The sequence below is a fragment of the Mytilus californianus genome, unplaced genomic scaffold, assembly GCF_021869535.1.
Source record: "Mytilus californianus isolate M0D057914Y unplaced genomic scaffold, xbMytCali1.0.p SCAF_5, whole genome shotgun sequence".
NCBI classification, from domain to species: Eukaryota; Metazoa; Mollusca; class Bivalvia; order Mytilida; family Mytilidae; genus Mytilus; species Mytilus californianus.
The window spans coordinates 92,781,967-92,795,792 of NW_026262701.1; the positions used below are offsets into that span (position 1 = coordinate 92,781,967).

General features: G+C 33.2%; 2 protein-coding genes across 4 annotated transcripts in view; one reads left to right on the forward strand and one right to left on the reverse strand.

Moving 5' to 3' along the window:
- The first annotated feature begins 547 nt into the window (after nt 1-547).
- On the forward strand, nt 548-10,922 carry LOC127700199 (uncharacterized). Its single transcript, XM_052203608.1, has 5 exons — nt 548-1,558; nt 2,435-2,561; nt 5,348-5,457; nt 9,610-9,719; nt 10,467-10,922. Exons 1-5 carry the CDS (start codon nt 593-595, stop codon nt 10,561-10,563), a joined length of 1,410 nt encoding a protein of 469 aa, XP_052059568.1. The 5' UTR covers nt 548-592; the 3' UTR covers nt 10,564-10,922.
- The window catches only part of LOC127700196 (uncharacterized), a 185,372-nt gene continuing 182,368 nt past the window's right edge, over nt 10,823-13,826 (reverse strand). For all 3 annotated transcript variants that reach the window (XM_052203605.1, XM_052203604.1, XM_052203603.1), the window contains exon 8: nt 10,823-11,076. In XM_052203605.1, the coding sequence (XP_052059565.1) occupies nt 11,004-11,076 (73 nt within the window). In that variant the 3' untranslated portion in view covers nt 10,823-11,003. The remainder of the gene's footprint in view (nt 11,077-13,826) is intronic.

A 13,826-nucleotide genomic window follows, 5' to 3' on the forward strand; every position in this document is an offset into this window, starting at 1 on the left:
GGAGTCTTATCTATGGTTAACTATTTAAATCTTGCTTAGACTGTTAGACCCAGGTATGATTAACCAAATTCATAAACCCCATTCGATTTACACCAAACATAACTAAAACTATCCAAACCAGGCAAAAGAGACATTATTTTTTGGTCAAAATTACTGATTTCGTAAATTTCGTAAAAAAGCTGATTTCGTGTTAATACGCTACCATTGCAGAGCTAATTCAACCAACATCAAACCAAAACTTTAATAGAAGGACACACAGAGCAAAAAATCATCATTTCCCCTAGTTTCGTGGGCGTGTGGTGAAAGGGAAATGCCAAAAGAGACAAAATTGAACCTTTTAAAATAAAAATAATGACTAAACCAACAGCTCACTTCGCGAAGGCGGGATCTGAAAGAAAACCAGAAGCGGAACTTACACATTTATACAAATGTTAACATGATGAAATTTAATTGTTTAACTTGCAAACCATAGAATGTATAAAGGTAATATACTTTAGTGTGTCACCGATAGCTGACAGCTTTGTGTTTTCCTTGTAGGTGTAATTGCGTAGTATAAGGTGACCATGGATATGTACTGCACTTTAAGCTCACAATGACACTACTATCTTTATATCTCATTGTTATGGTTTGTTTCTTTCCTCATCAATGTAAAGGGAAGAGTTTTTATACAAGAAGAACTTTTCGAATAGGAGGATTTAATCAGAATGGCGTTCCGTTGTCTAGACCAACGTCTGGAAATATTCAAAAGGACCAGAGGTTTTCTAATTGGAATGGACAAATGTCAAACGAAAATCTAGGAAATTTACCAACCGGAACAGTTGTTTTAACTTCAAGAACGACAAATGTTGGAAATCCTGGAAAATCAACTTCAATAACCAGAACCCTAACACCAGGCAAAACGTCCGTAGTAAGGACAATTCAAAACATTCCACATAGTAGGTTTACTTCACATAGACGGATAACACATACCGGAAGTAATAATAATAAACATATACCAGGTTCTAAAACATTTCACAAACAATGGTGGTCTCAAACAGTCAATTCATCTAGAAAAGGTTCGAATTCTAAGTCTTCAGTACAAAGGTCTAATAATCCGGTGTGGTCCAAAACTATACAACTTCCATCATCAAATAGTAAAAATGTGGATATGTCTTCCATTTTTAATCAAATGTTTTCAGGAAATGTTGGGAACAATAGTTCCAGTGATTTTCCATTTCCGAAGGATTTTTTATCAAATCTTCCACCAGGAGCACATGTCAAAATTAGCTCCAGTTCTAGAGTTATTCCCCAAAGTCGAGTAAGAATCCAGTCTATTCGTCCAGGTGTTGGTAAACAATTTCCAAAAGTTGTATCTACCAATGGGAACAGAGGAACCAAATACGATGAAGTCAACAATCAGCCGACAAAACAACGTATTCTTGCTCAACCAGGCGCATCAATCGAGAAAGGTGTTTACTGTGACAAAACTCTCTGTGAACATGAGAAATATGATCTACTAGAAAATCACAACAGGGTACGGAGGTCTGCTCGTCCATCAGCATCTAATATGAAGAGAGTAGTAAGCAAAGTAACGCTGTATATCTTTATAGATAAGCAAAACATGTCAATTATTTGAATAATTTTGTGTTTCTAAATTTCGCAAAAAAATACAAAAGTTGACCCTGTATTACGTGTATTTTGAATATATCGCTCGTAATGTGAGTTAAAGGTCGAGAGTCCCATTGTTTCGACATCAGCCATGGGGAGAGTTGAGCGTTCACAAAAGTTTTTAAACCCACCAAAATCTTGTTGTGCCTGTCGGAGCTGGTAATTCAGTGGTTGTTGTTGGCTTCAGTTTGCCATAATCGTATTTCGATTTAGTATGAATCAGGCCGTTTTTTTAATGTGTCACATTTTGCCATTCCGAGTCCTTTAAAAGCTTACATTACGGTATTCAAAAGGTTAAAGGTTGAACGGCGATCGTTAGATGTACATATATAGGTTGGTTCCCTCCGTAATTGCCATTTTAAATGTATAGTGTCATTGGTAATCATACCATATCATTTTTTTTTTGAAATATTCTCTTATAAAACATAAAAAGGTTTAACATTTACAATAAATTTGTATTTCGGACATGCTAGACTTTTATAAGAATCAATTACGAGTATCAAGTTTTAGATTCAAATCCTGATATACTACTGCTGCAGGCCAATATTATAAAATGATTTTTTCCCATATAAACTGTATGACATAGAATACACCGTATTGATATTTTATTTAATGATTTTTTCCCATATAAACTGTATGACATAGAATACACCGTATTGATATTTTATTTAATGATTTTTTCCCATATAAACTGTATGACATAGAATACACCGTATTAATATTTTATACACATATTGTACCTGTTTCTTTTCGAATTCCTTCATATAGCAAATTATCATAATTGTAGATTTGGGACAAAGATTTAGAAAGGAGAGCACAATCATATGCTAAAAAATGTATCTGGACACACGATAAGAAGAGGTCTAAAAATGCACCTTATAGATACGTTGGACAGAATATGCATGCAAGAAGAGGTATATGTTTCTTCATTTTATACGAAATTGTAAATTATATCTGACCAAGATTCCTTTTGAAACCCTTACAAACCAATTGCAACTAAAATTTTCAATTACAAACACGTTTTGCAGGATCTCAACATTGACGACTTCAAGTCTAAACCTCCTGATTGCACATGTGCTAGTTCCCAATTCACATATAATCCGGCTGGCCGTTATTACCAGAGACCTCAACATTGTCAATAACACTTCCCTGCGAAATTTGTTATCCAAAGGTCCGAAATATTGTGAGCCTAAATCCATCAATTGGAAATACAACTTCAAAATACTGATGGAGTCAGTCGAGGATTATGCCAGGCAATGGGCTAAACGCAAGAAAGAAGACATAGATACTATTTCCGAATGGATTAAGGCTGTGAGGTAGTTGATACAAATCCGAATTGAGAAACTAAATGGGTCTATCAATACCCACGCTACGTCAATTTTTAAAGACACACATGTTGCAAAACACTTGTCCTACCTCCATGACACATATGTTGTTGTCCCCGCAGATAAAGCCCAAACAACATCGTTTTTGTGTGTAAATATCATTACATAAACTGCTTGATAAATGAATTAGGTATTGACAATTTATTTGGAAACTCAACATATACCCTCACGACACTTACCAAAGACGAAATTCTGGATAATCATAAGTCTGTTCTATGTTCCTTTGGAATTTCAACCAAAGATGAAGAACTGGATCTTCCATCACTGTATTGGATACCTAAACTACATAAGTGTCCTTACAAACAACGGTATATTGCTGGGTCTCCCAAGTGCTCCACGAAACCTCTTTCTAAATTATTAACATCTATTTTATCAGCAAACAAAGCCGGGCTCCAAAGTTGTTGTGAAACTGCCTATTCTAGAGGTGGCGTGAATCAGATGTGGATGCTAAAAAATTCCAAAGATCTTTTAGAGTACATACAATCTAAGACTCTCTCATCTAACAATAGTATTAAAACATTTGACTTTTCTACACTTTACACAAGTATTCCCCATTCCAAACTAAAAGACAAATTGAAAGAGTTGGTATAACTTTGTTTCATTAAAAATATTTGCGAACGTAGATACAAGTATCTTGTCTTGGGGAGGGATACATCCTACTTTGTAAAGAATCACTCTGATTCAAACAAAAAATTCTCCGAAACTGACATTATCAAGATGCTTGATTTCTTGATTGACAACATATTTGTTACATTTGGAGGACGTGTTTTTCAACAGACTGTCGGAATTCCAATGGGAACCAAATGTGCCCCTTCTTGTCGAATTGGTTCTTTATTATTATGAGGCTGACTTCATACAGGAACTTCTTAGGAAGAAAGGTAAGACGTTAGCAATATCCTTTAGCTTTACGTTCGGCTATATAGATGATCTTCTCTCACTAAATAATACAAAATTTGGTGACTATGTTGAACGAATCTATCCCATCGAACTAGAGATAAAGGATACTACAGATACAGTTATGTCTGCCTCATATCTTGACTTACATCTAGAAATTGACAATGAGGGTCGGTTGAAAACAAAACTTTACGACAAAAGAGATGATTTCAGTTTCCCAATTGTGAACTTTCCATTTCTATGTAGCACAATTCCAGCAGCGCCTGCATACGTAGTATATATCTCCCAATTGATACGATATTCCCGGGCTTATATTTCCTATCATGATTTCCTTGATAGAGGATTGCTGCTCACAAGGAAGCTATTAAACTAAGAGTTCCAAATGGTGAAGTTGAAATCATCCCTTCGTAAACTTTACGGACGCAATCACGAGTTGGTTGACCGTTATGGAATAACCGTTTCACAGATGATATCGGATATGTTCCTTATGTCGTAACTACAATACCCTTCCCTTTTCACGAATGTGACCTACCGAATTAGACTATTTACCGGATTTTTAATAACATAAGCAACACGACGGGTGCCACATGTGGAGCAGGATCTGCTTACCCTTCCGCAGCACCTGAGATCACCCCCAGTTTTTAGTGGGGTTCGTGTTGCTTAGTCTTTCGTTTTCTATGTTGTGTCATCTGTACTATTATTTGTCTGTTTGTCTTTTTATTTTTGACCATGGCGTTGTCAGTTTGTTTTCGATCTGTGAGTTTGACTGTCCCTCTGGTATCTTTCGTCCCTCTTTTACGAACTTGTTAAGGACATTACAGTTAAAATATGTTTGTATTTCGTTTAGATGTTTACTTGTTTGCATGACAAAATAATTTTGCACGCTTGTTTTGTAATTTTAATCGTATGTAATGGAGATGTGTTGCATTCATGCAACATGATACCGTTTTATTGAATATTTGTCATTATAGTCTCGTTAGCGGCTATGAAAAGGCGAAATGTTAAACAAACAACAACTTTATATTGAATGAGATTACATAGACATGACAGCAATGATTTCTATTGTGTTTGAACAATGGTAGAAATAGTGTGATTATGCAGTAAATTAAGTTAAAAAAAATGAGTTGACATCGTCGTGCGACAGCCGCGATGTACTAGAGGGTATTCGAAAACACCCAAATCTACCAAAATCTCCTCCATTCTCCAAAGATCTCCAAATGTATTTAGCTTGTTTTAGTATAATATAACTATATAAAAGCAATACATTTTAGGACATTTCATACGTATTTAATAATAATAAGACATGTGTTAAAAACGAATTTAAATACGCCTTTAACGGTGTTTCATAAATCTAAATGATAAACGATTTTACTAGAAACATGAACATATGTAAACCGATTTAAATCTTTTATGTGTTACAGGAGCAAGGGACATTTTAGCAGCAACTAGGAGTTGGGAAGAAGAACAGGATCACTACAACATTTATACCGAGAACTGTGTGCCTGGGGAAATGTGTGGTCATTATACACAGGTATATATGCACTGAAAAGGATAAGTAATGAACAATATACGTACATGGAAGGCTATCTTACAAAAAATTATGTCAGAATAATATTAAAACACACAATGAAGAATATGTAAACTATAATATACACATGTCCTAGTAATGTTTTTTTTTTATTATTATATTATCCTTTTTATATGCAACAAAATCAGCCTTTTTTATATTTAAATTGTTTTGATACGTGCTCCTTAAAAAACTGTTTTACAGTAAAGTTCCATAGACTAGTAAAGATGGCATACACAAGCCAATCATTTTGTTGATTATGAATTTGATTTGTCCACTGCCGACAAAAAAAGAGATTACTTTTTCCCGATAATTCATTTACCAGAAATATAATTGCCCCTTTTTGCTTACCTTGTCTATAAGGCCAAGTGAGTTTTCTCATCTCTTGGTGTCCGTCGTCCGTCGTCGTCTGTTAACTTTTACAAAAACCTTCTCCTCTGAAACAACTTGGCCAATTTTAGCCAAACTTAGCCACAATAATCATTTGGGTATCTAGTTTATAAAAACCCGATGAGACCGCCAGCCAACCAAGATGGCCGACATGGCTAAAAATAAAACATAAGGGTAAAATGTAAGTTTTGCTTATTATTTTGAAAACCGCTATAAATAGAGAAATTCTAACCGGAGCAAAAATGTTCAAAATGTTGAGCTCTACCTATTGTCTATTTGCGTCAAAACTGTCAGACGACTTCTTATAGGAGTTATTGCCCTTAAATGACGAATTTTACCATTTTAAATTTTTTCCCTATTATCCCAAAAATTATTAGAAATTGACCGAAACTTTAACAAGGACAAGACAAGATCTACAAATAATCCAATATGACCAAAACGTCAGACGACTCCTAATTAGAGTGATTGCCCTTTAATGACGATTTTTACCCATTTTTTTCCGTTTTTGCTTATATCTTAAAAACTATAATAGATAGATAGAAACAATATTAAGCAAAAATGATCAACAAGACAAGATCTACCAATACGTCAACATAACCAAAATTGTTAGTTGACACCTTATTGAAGTTATTGCCCTTTGATGACGATTTTTCCCATTATTGCCTATTATATTGAAAACTATTATAGATAGATAGAAACTTAAAATAGCACAAATGATCAGCTAAACAAGATCTACAAATGAGCCAAAATGGCCGAAATCTTAAGTAGACTCATTTGGGAGCTCTTTAATGATATTTTTTAACATTTGTTTTTGCATTTTTTGCCTATTATCTTGATAACTATAATAGGTAAATAGAAACTTTGAAAAAGGAAAAAATAGCAGGATAAGATCTTCAAATATGTCAACAATACTGAAATTGTCAGTTAACTCTTGAAAGAGTTTTTTCCCTTAAATGATGATTTTTACTAAAAAAAAAAGTCAATGTTGAAAATGCAGTTGAGCCTCTAGTTAATGTTTCTATATACTTTCGTGTCTTTTATATATAATTATGTTCTTTTCTCTGTGGTAGGGTTTGCCTTTCTTCGACTTTCGACTTTTCATTCCCTTCTTGGTAAACAAACATAAAGAGATGTGTTATGATAATTGAGTAGACCAACTGTTGATGAAAGAAAAAAAAAGACAAAGATGTGAAAAAATTACAGGTCACTATACGACCTTCAACTCTGAGCAGTAGAACCCTTAAACTATAGTTTAACGACCAAAAAGAAAACCTATTGCCAGATTTATGCTACAGCAAAATCTTTTTTTTATACAACAGGACTAATCAAAGATTGACAGGCGACTGTGGTAAAAATATAACTGGTTGCAGAACTTATTCGCTTATTTTGTGAAACTCCTTTGGGTTCTTGTTTTCTTTATTTTGAGTAATAATGGGATCTAGGATCGAAAGTCTTTTTATTAGATCACTATTGGTTTGTTAACTATTGCACCATACTCCAAAGGGAAAGACGGAAATGGTCATCACTTAGGTCAACTATTATCACGGTGCAACAATAAATGTGCTTTTTCGCAGCAATTTACGAGAACAAAGTTGACTTTTAATCGAATATTGCATCAACTAAATATGACAAGATAATAGGACAATACCAGAAAGTGGAACCTACTTTTTTTTATAACATTGAAACATGTACTGTTGATACAAGAACGAAAACCCAACAACATAATATGAAATTTGAATTAGATGTTTAAAATAATATCATATCTATAAATTAACAATTTTCCTTTAAAGCACGTATGCATCTAATTACAACCTTGTGTAATTATTTTTACACTCTAAACTTGGCTTTTCGTACGGCAGATACAATATGACCTGTGTTCCCGATAGCTATAAATAACATTTATTTTGGCTATCTTGTGGTAATATTTTTCTGCGTTTCAAATTACCATTGCAACTAAATAAATATTGTTATCGTGAACAGCAGATTTTTGTCTGCATTTCTGAGTACCATTGCAGCAGATTTTTTGTCGTCTGAGTGTAATACGGATGTAACTCCCATTTTTCTTAAAGTTATGGAATTAAATATGAAGTTTAAAATGGAAACAACAAAAACATTTGATCGATATATAGAAAGTTAAGTTGGAATAGGATTCATAGACGTGAAGAGCAACTGTTTGTTCCACTGTTTGTTTTAAAAAGAAACAAGCAACTTTAATAAATGAAAAAAAAAACTCTTTCTGGAGATAAAACACTACAACACACAAATTTTTTGTTGTTGAAATTATTTCCTATATTTCTAATGGAGATAGACAAATGGATTTTTGAATGTTGTGGTTATCCCTATTTTGAAATGCTTGATTTGCTGAGAATTACTTATAGATTGGTTCGAATCATGCAAACAATTTAAACATAGAATTATTAAAAAAAATTTTAAAACAATTTTTTAGAGCAATGATATTTGAAAAAAATAGTTGATATAATACACTAAAAAATATTTTTCTGAACGTCCGGTGTCCAACTAAACGAATAAGATATATAATTCATTGGGAATCTTGCTTGGGGATAAAACAGAGATGGTTCCAACAAAAACTCGTTGAATGTAGAAATCTAATATTATAGTTTTATAGGGAGATGGACATTTTCACCTGGATCTCAAATATTTTGTGATCTCCATTTTATCAAACGTGGACATAGAATAGAAAAACAAAGGACATGGGGGTATCCAGTCAACAACAAAAAAAATCAGTACATGTACAGCAAAAAAAAAAGAAGAAAAAAAAACACACAAAAAGCAAAGGAACAGCGCTTTTATTGCTGTTCTTCATCTCAAAGTCACAGTGAGGCCTTGAACACGGAACAAAAAAATCTCACCTCACTACAAGTTTAAGACGGCCCCTAGCACCGGCTTTAGCTGAATCCTTTGCAAACAAAATTTGGATAGACTTTGTAAGATGTTACAGCACCTAATCGGGCCCGTCAAAAAAGAACATACTGGAAAGTAGTACATATTAAAAACAAAATAGTTCCTACGCGTAAGGGTAAATCTTAAACTATGTTGCATATATTTTAGTAATTGAGGTATCAGCTGAAAGATGAAGGACTGGTGATCCTTGTAGAACACACAATTTACTGATAATTTTGAATAATACAAAAATGTATGAATGAATTCTAAAAGTGAGGGCATATATAGCCTGTTTCTCAGATATAAAGTGCCTAGTTTGGTGTTTCCAGTACAGTACGGTTTGATGTATAAATGCGGGTATATTGATCCCGCTTCCATAAAATGCTTTGAAGTGAAAAATTTAACGTGGATAGAAATGAGGACCAAGAATAGGTGGTTTGCGTTTTATTAAAATTTTAGAATACAAACTGGCCTAAATTTGAGAGAATGATGTGGCACACATAAGAGAAGTTATCTCAAGAATAAAAACACTATAAGACTAACACGTTGTCTACGTTTCTGATTGCCATTTCCAATTCAATTAATTCTACAATCGTGCACAGCAAATTTTTGTCTGTGTTTTTTATTGCAAATGCAATTAAATAGATTTTTCAATTGTGTTCAGCAAATTTTGTCTGCGTTTCCGGCTGCCATTGCAATACAATTGAATATTTTGCAATTTTGATCAGCAGAATTTAATCTGTTTTACATATTTCAGTAGCCATAACGATAGCCGGTAATTCGGTATGATAACAACAATTAACATGTTTGTATTATCATCCTTAGATGGTGTGGGCTGATACGGAAACAGTTGGGTGTGCAATGTGGAAGTGTCCATATATACGTAATCTTGGTTGGAGAGACGCTTACATTATAGTTTGTAACTATGGACCAGGGTAATGCATATCTAATAAAGACAACATTTGAAAACATTGATTTTTTAATGAGTGAAACATCTGTTTCCAACTTTTCGTAGATGTCTTCAGATATAAATGCAAAGAATAAATAAAAATAAACGTAATTAAGACCTGCACCCAGCAATAAAACCATCAAAAGCATAGATAAATGCCGTTTGAAATGTGATAAGGTATTTATACTTTATTATAAACCTGAATAGTATCCAGTATTCACAGATATAAGACAATTTAACAATTTTTTGAATATAATCTACGTTATGCCGTTTTATAGACACTGTTTATTGAAACCAGATTGTCAAACTCACAAAAAAAGAGAGAGAAAAAAAACCCAAATGATAATTTTAGATGCACAGTAGTGAAGCTGTGGAATCTGAAGTGATAATGTCTGTTGTTCATTTCTATATATTCACTAGGTTGTGATAAGGGATATAACTCTATCTCATTTCGACTGCTTTGATTTTACACATCTAGGAAACATTTCCAAGTATATTTTATACAGCTACGAAAGGAACAGTGAAACAAAACACGATAGTGTACATTGTCCAAAGATAATACGTGAATTAATTATGGCAACTTTTTTCGACATGCAGTGTACATCTAGAGTCGTAATGCATTTGAAACATTGTCTAATATATTTTTTTTCATGAACAGTGCATGGTAGATGATTCAACTGTATTGAGATTAACAAAAAGTATGCATTTGATTAGCAATGTTGTTTACTTTCAGGGGTAACATTAGTGGAGAGAAGCCATATATACTTGGACTGAAGTGTGCTAAATGTAGTAAAAGTAACCCTTCTTGTGATAAAGGACTATGTGTTTGAAATTTTGGTTAATACTTGAAGCCAGACATTTTTAAATGGGACATGGTGAAATTGAGCAAACATTCGAGTAACCGTTTTTTGAACGTTTTTAAGTTTTGTTTTTATGTTTTGTGGAAGTTTGTATGAGAGTTTTACACTCTATAATTGGTAGACCTAGAGCTTATGTTATGAATTTGAATCAATGTCAACTATATTCAAAATGTGGTTGTATTTGATAACTCATTTTGCATACGCATGTATTTTATCTATCTTAACGAGTAATATGGATAAGTTTAATGTATGCTTTTGTGAAATTGTTTCAAATAATCACAACATAAACAAAGTAGTATAACTCCTTCCAAATAAAGGCCTCAAATAGCTGCTTCCGTTACACAAATTTTCATCTGTATTTCGACGGTAGGAAAAGACGTCAGTGAATTCCATTATAGTTACTGTTCCCGCTATTGTTCAGCTCTGTTCATTGTACTGAAAACGTGTTTCTGTGCACTACCACTATTGACGTCAGCATAAACCCTAAAACAAAAGTTACAAATCTATATGTCAATAGATTCCCCTACTGGGGCACCTTTCCTTTGCAATTAAGCACATGAAGTGAATATCAGTGATTCATTACGAACAAAACAATCATTTGGATTTCCAAAAGACTAGCACAAATCTATATTCTAAGACAACCTGATATTCTCGGTAATTACATAGTTCATAACAAACATCTTATGTATTCAAAACAATAAGATAAATATCAGTCCATCGTTATATAACTTATATATAGCAATAAGGAGATGTGGTGGGAGACAACCAAAGGCCCAAACAGTTGGATGTAAGTAACTTTACAACAACTAAAGTAATCACCTTTTGGTATTCGTCGTCAATTGGTTAAGGTTCCACTAAAGTCAAAATATAGGACACTTCATAAACATCTAAACTTTGCCTGTATTTTTCAACCTATAATGAGTTAAGTCATAAACTATGAGAACATATGTTCATTTAAACATACTTGACATATACACACTGTGTAAATTGTAAATAAACTTGAAATTGTAATGCTGTTGCCAAACCGGTTCTTGGGGTGAACACCAAATTTTCAAAAAAATCTGGAGGCCTGCGAGACGACTTAATTTGCTTAAAATTGGTATGGACGAATACTGTTATATCTAATGCAGGGCAAGCACATGTTGATTTGTCACATACATAAGTTTTAATGGCATATTTGTCCAATTTCTGTATTGTAACTTCGATATTTGTTCACCTAGATACATGAAATTAACTGAAACTCGAAAATCAATACATTTTCTGAAAAATCAACATGCGCTTGCCCTGCATTAGATATAACAGTATTCGTCCATACCAATTTTAAACAAATTAAGTAGTCTCGCAGGCCTCCAGATTTTTTTGAAAATTTGGTGTTCACCAAAGGAACATATGTTCTCATAGTTTATGAAAAATACAGGCAAAGTTTAGATGTTTATGAAGTGTCCTATATTTTAACTTTAGTGGAACCTTAAGTTATCATCAATATGACTTTAACCTGTTTATTGTTTATATTTACTTTCTTGGGAATATTTCCATAGAATTGAGAATGGAAATGGGGAATGTGTCAAAGAGAGAACAACCCGACCAAAGAGCAGAAAACAGCCCAAGGCCACCAATGGGTCTCCCCTTTTTTCGTCACATTACTTTTAAGTCAAAATTAACTTTGAAAGAAATGTTAAAATAGTTTTTACCGCCATGAAAAAAAACCCGTAGTTCTTTGAAACATATATAACAGATGAAACAGTATATGAAAATGTATCAAATGTGAAAGAAAAGCTCACCAAGGATACCTATCAGTCTTATAATTTGGTACGTCAGACACTAGCTTCGTCTACATTAGACACAAGTTTCGCACACGACTCAAAACAGTTGGAGGGCCAAAATCAGCTACAAAGTTTAAGAACATTGAAAACCAAAAGTTCTAAAACGTACGTTGTGTTAAATCAAGCTGCGGCCATATTTATAAAAAAATAGGTCTGGTATCTTTAATGAGTTTTTCCAACCATTTATAATTACTAGTATGTAACTAAGATTTTACTCTTACTTTGTGATAAATTATTCGACAAACATGGAATTATTATCGATGAAAAAGCTAACCTCTTTGCCTATTCTTTTTATGAATGTATTTAGTTCGACCTATATGCTTATGGCATAATCGACGATATTGAGTTTTTAGTTTCACCATAGTGTTTAATCTACACATTTCTTGTTTTTGCCAAAATTTATAAAGAATTGATTTGTTTAATTTTTTTGAAAAAGATTGAAATGTGATTGATTCAATCGCATGCAGCTATGCATATGTAATTGAAAGCTACTGTAGTGTTAAACTTTTTTCCCGATCTTTAATTGTACAATCCCTGCATAAAAAGAAAGCATTCATAGCATGTCATAAAAATATACAAAATACAGTACTACCATTGTTTCATTACAGTGTATTGCATATTTTCCACAAATCCTCTTTTTTCGTCTATTAGAAATTTACAATAAAATGACATACGTAATTTTTATTTATCACGTGGTTCTCCGGATTCCCGCTTTATTTTTACTAACATAAGATCACGTAACCCTTGTTTTATCATAAGGACGATTTGAGTTATCTTTCATGGTTTTGGTTATGACAATTATTTTTCAATATAATTTGCAGATGAACGCTACATTATTCTATATTCTAAACGTTATTTTTACGTTATCCGATGTTCTTTCTTCCGTTTTTTTTATCTATTTATTTATATCTTTTGGTGGGAAAAGAAGTTTTAGAATGATATTTTACTGACAAGTTTAGAAATGCCGAAATCGATAAATGTTTTTCGGTCTGTGCGTCCGTTCGTCCGTCCGTCTGTCTGTCCCTCTTCAGGTTAAAGTTTTTGGTTATAGTTTTTGGTCAAGGTAGTTTTTGATGAAGTTGAAGTCCAATCAACTTGAAACTTAGTAGACACGTTCCCCATGATATGATCTTTCTAAGTTTAATGCCAAATTAGAGTTTTGACCCCAATTTCACGGTCCAATGAACATAGAAAATGTAAGTGCGAGTTGGGCATCCGTGTACTATGGACACATTCTTGTTACTGAATGGATCTTTGAAGTGCATGTTTCATAAGTCAGAAACACAGAAAAAAATAGGTAGGTAATAAGATTATGATGCGCAATGCAGTCAAAAAGCACGCTATTCTTTTCCCTTTCCGATATTTTTATAACCAAATACAGTGCAGAAGATCACATATTTGCGCAAGTAT

Excerpts from the sequence above, each read along its gene's own strand:
- LOC127700199 (XM_052203608.1), top strand. The coding sequence starts at position 593 with ATGACACTACTATCTTTATATCTCATTGTTATGGTTTGTTTCTTTCCT. Across the intron at positions 1,559-2,434 it reads CATCTAATATGAAGAGAGTA|ATTTGGGACAAAGATTTAGA; the intron begins GTAAGCAAAGTA and ends TCATAATTGTAG. Across the intron at positions 5,458-9,609 it reads TGTGTGGTCATTATACACAG|ATGGTGTGGGCTGATACGGA; the intron begins GTATATATGCAC and ends TATCATCCTTAG.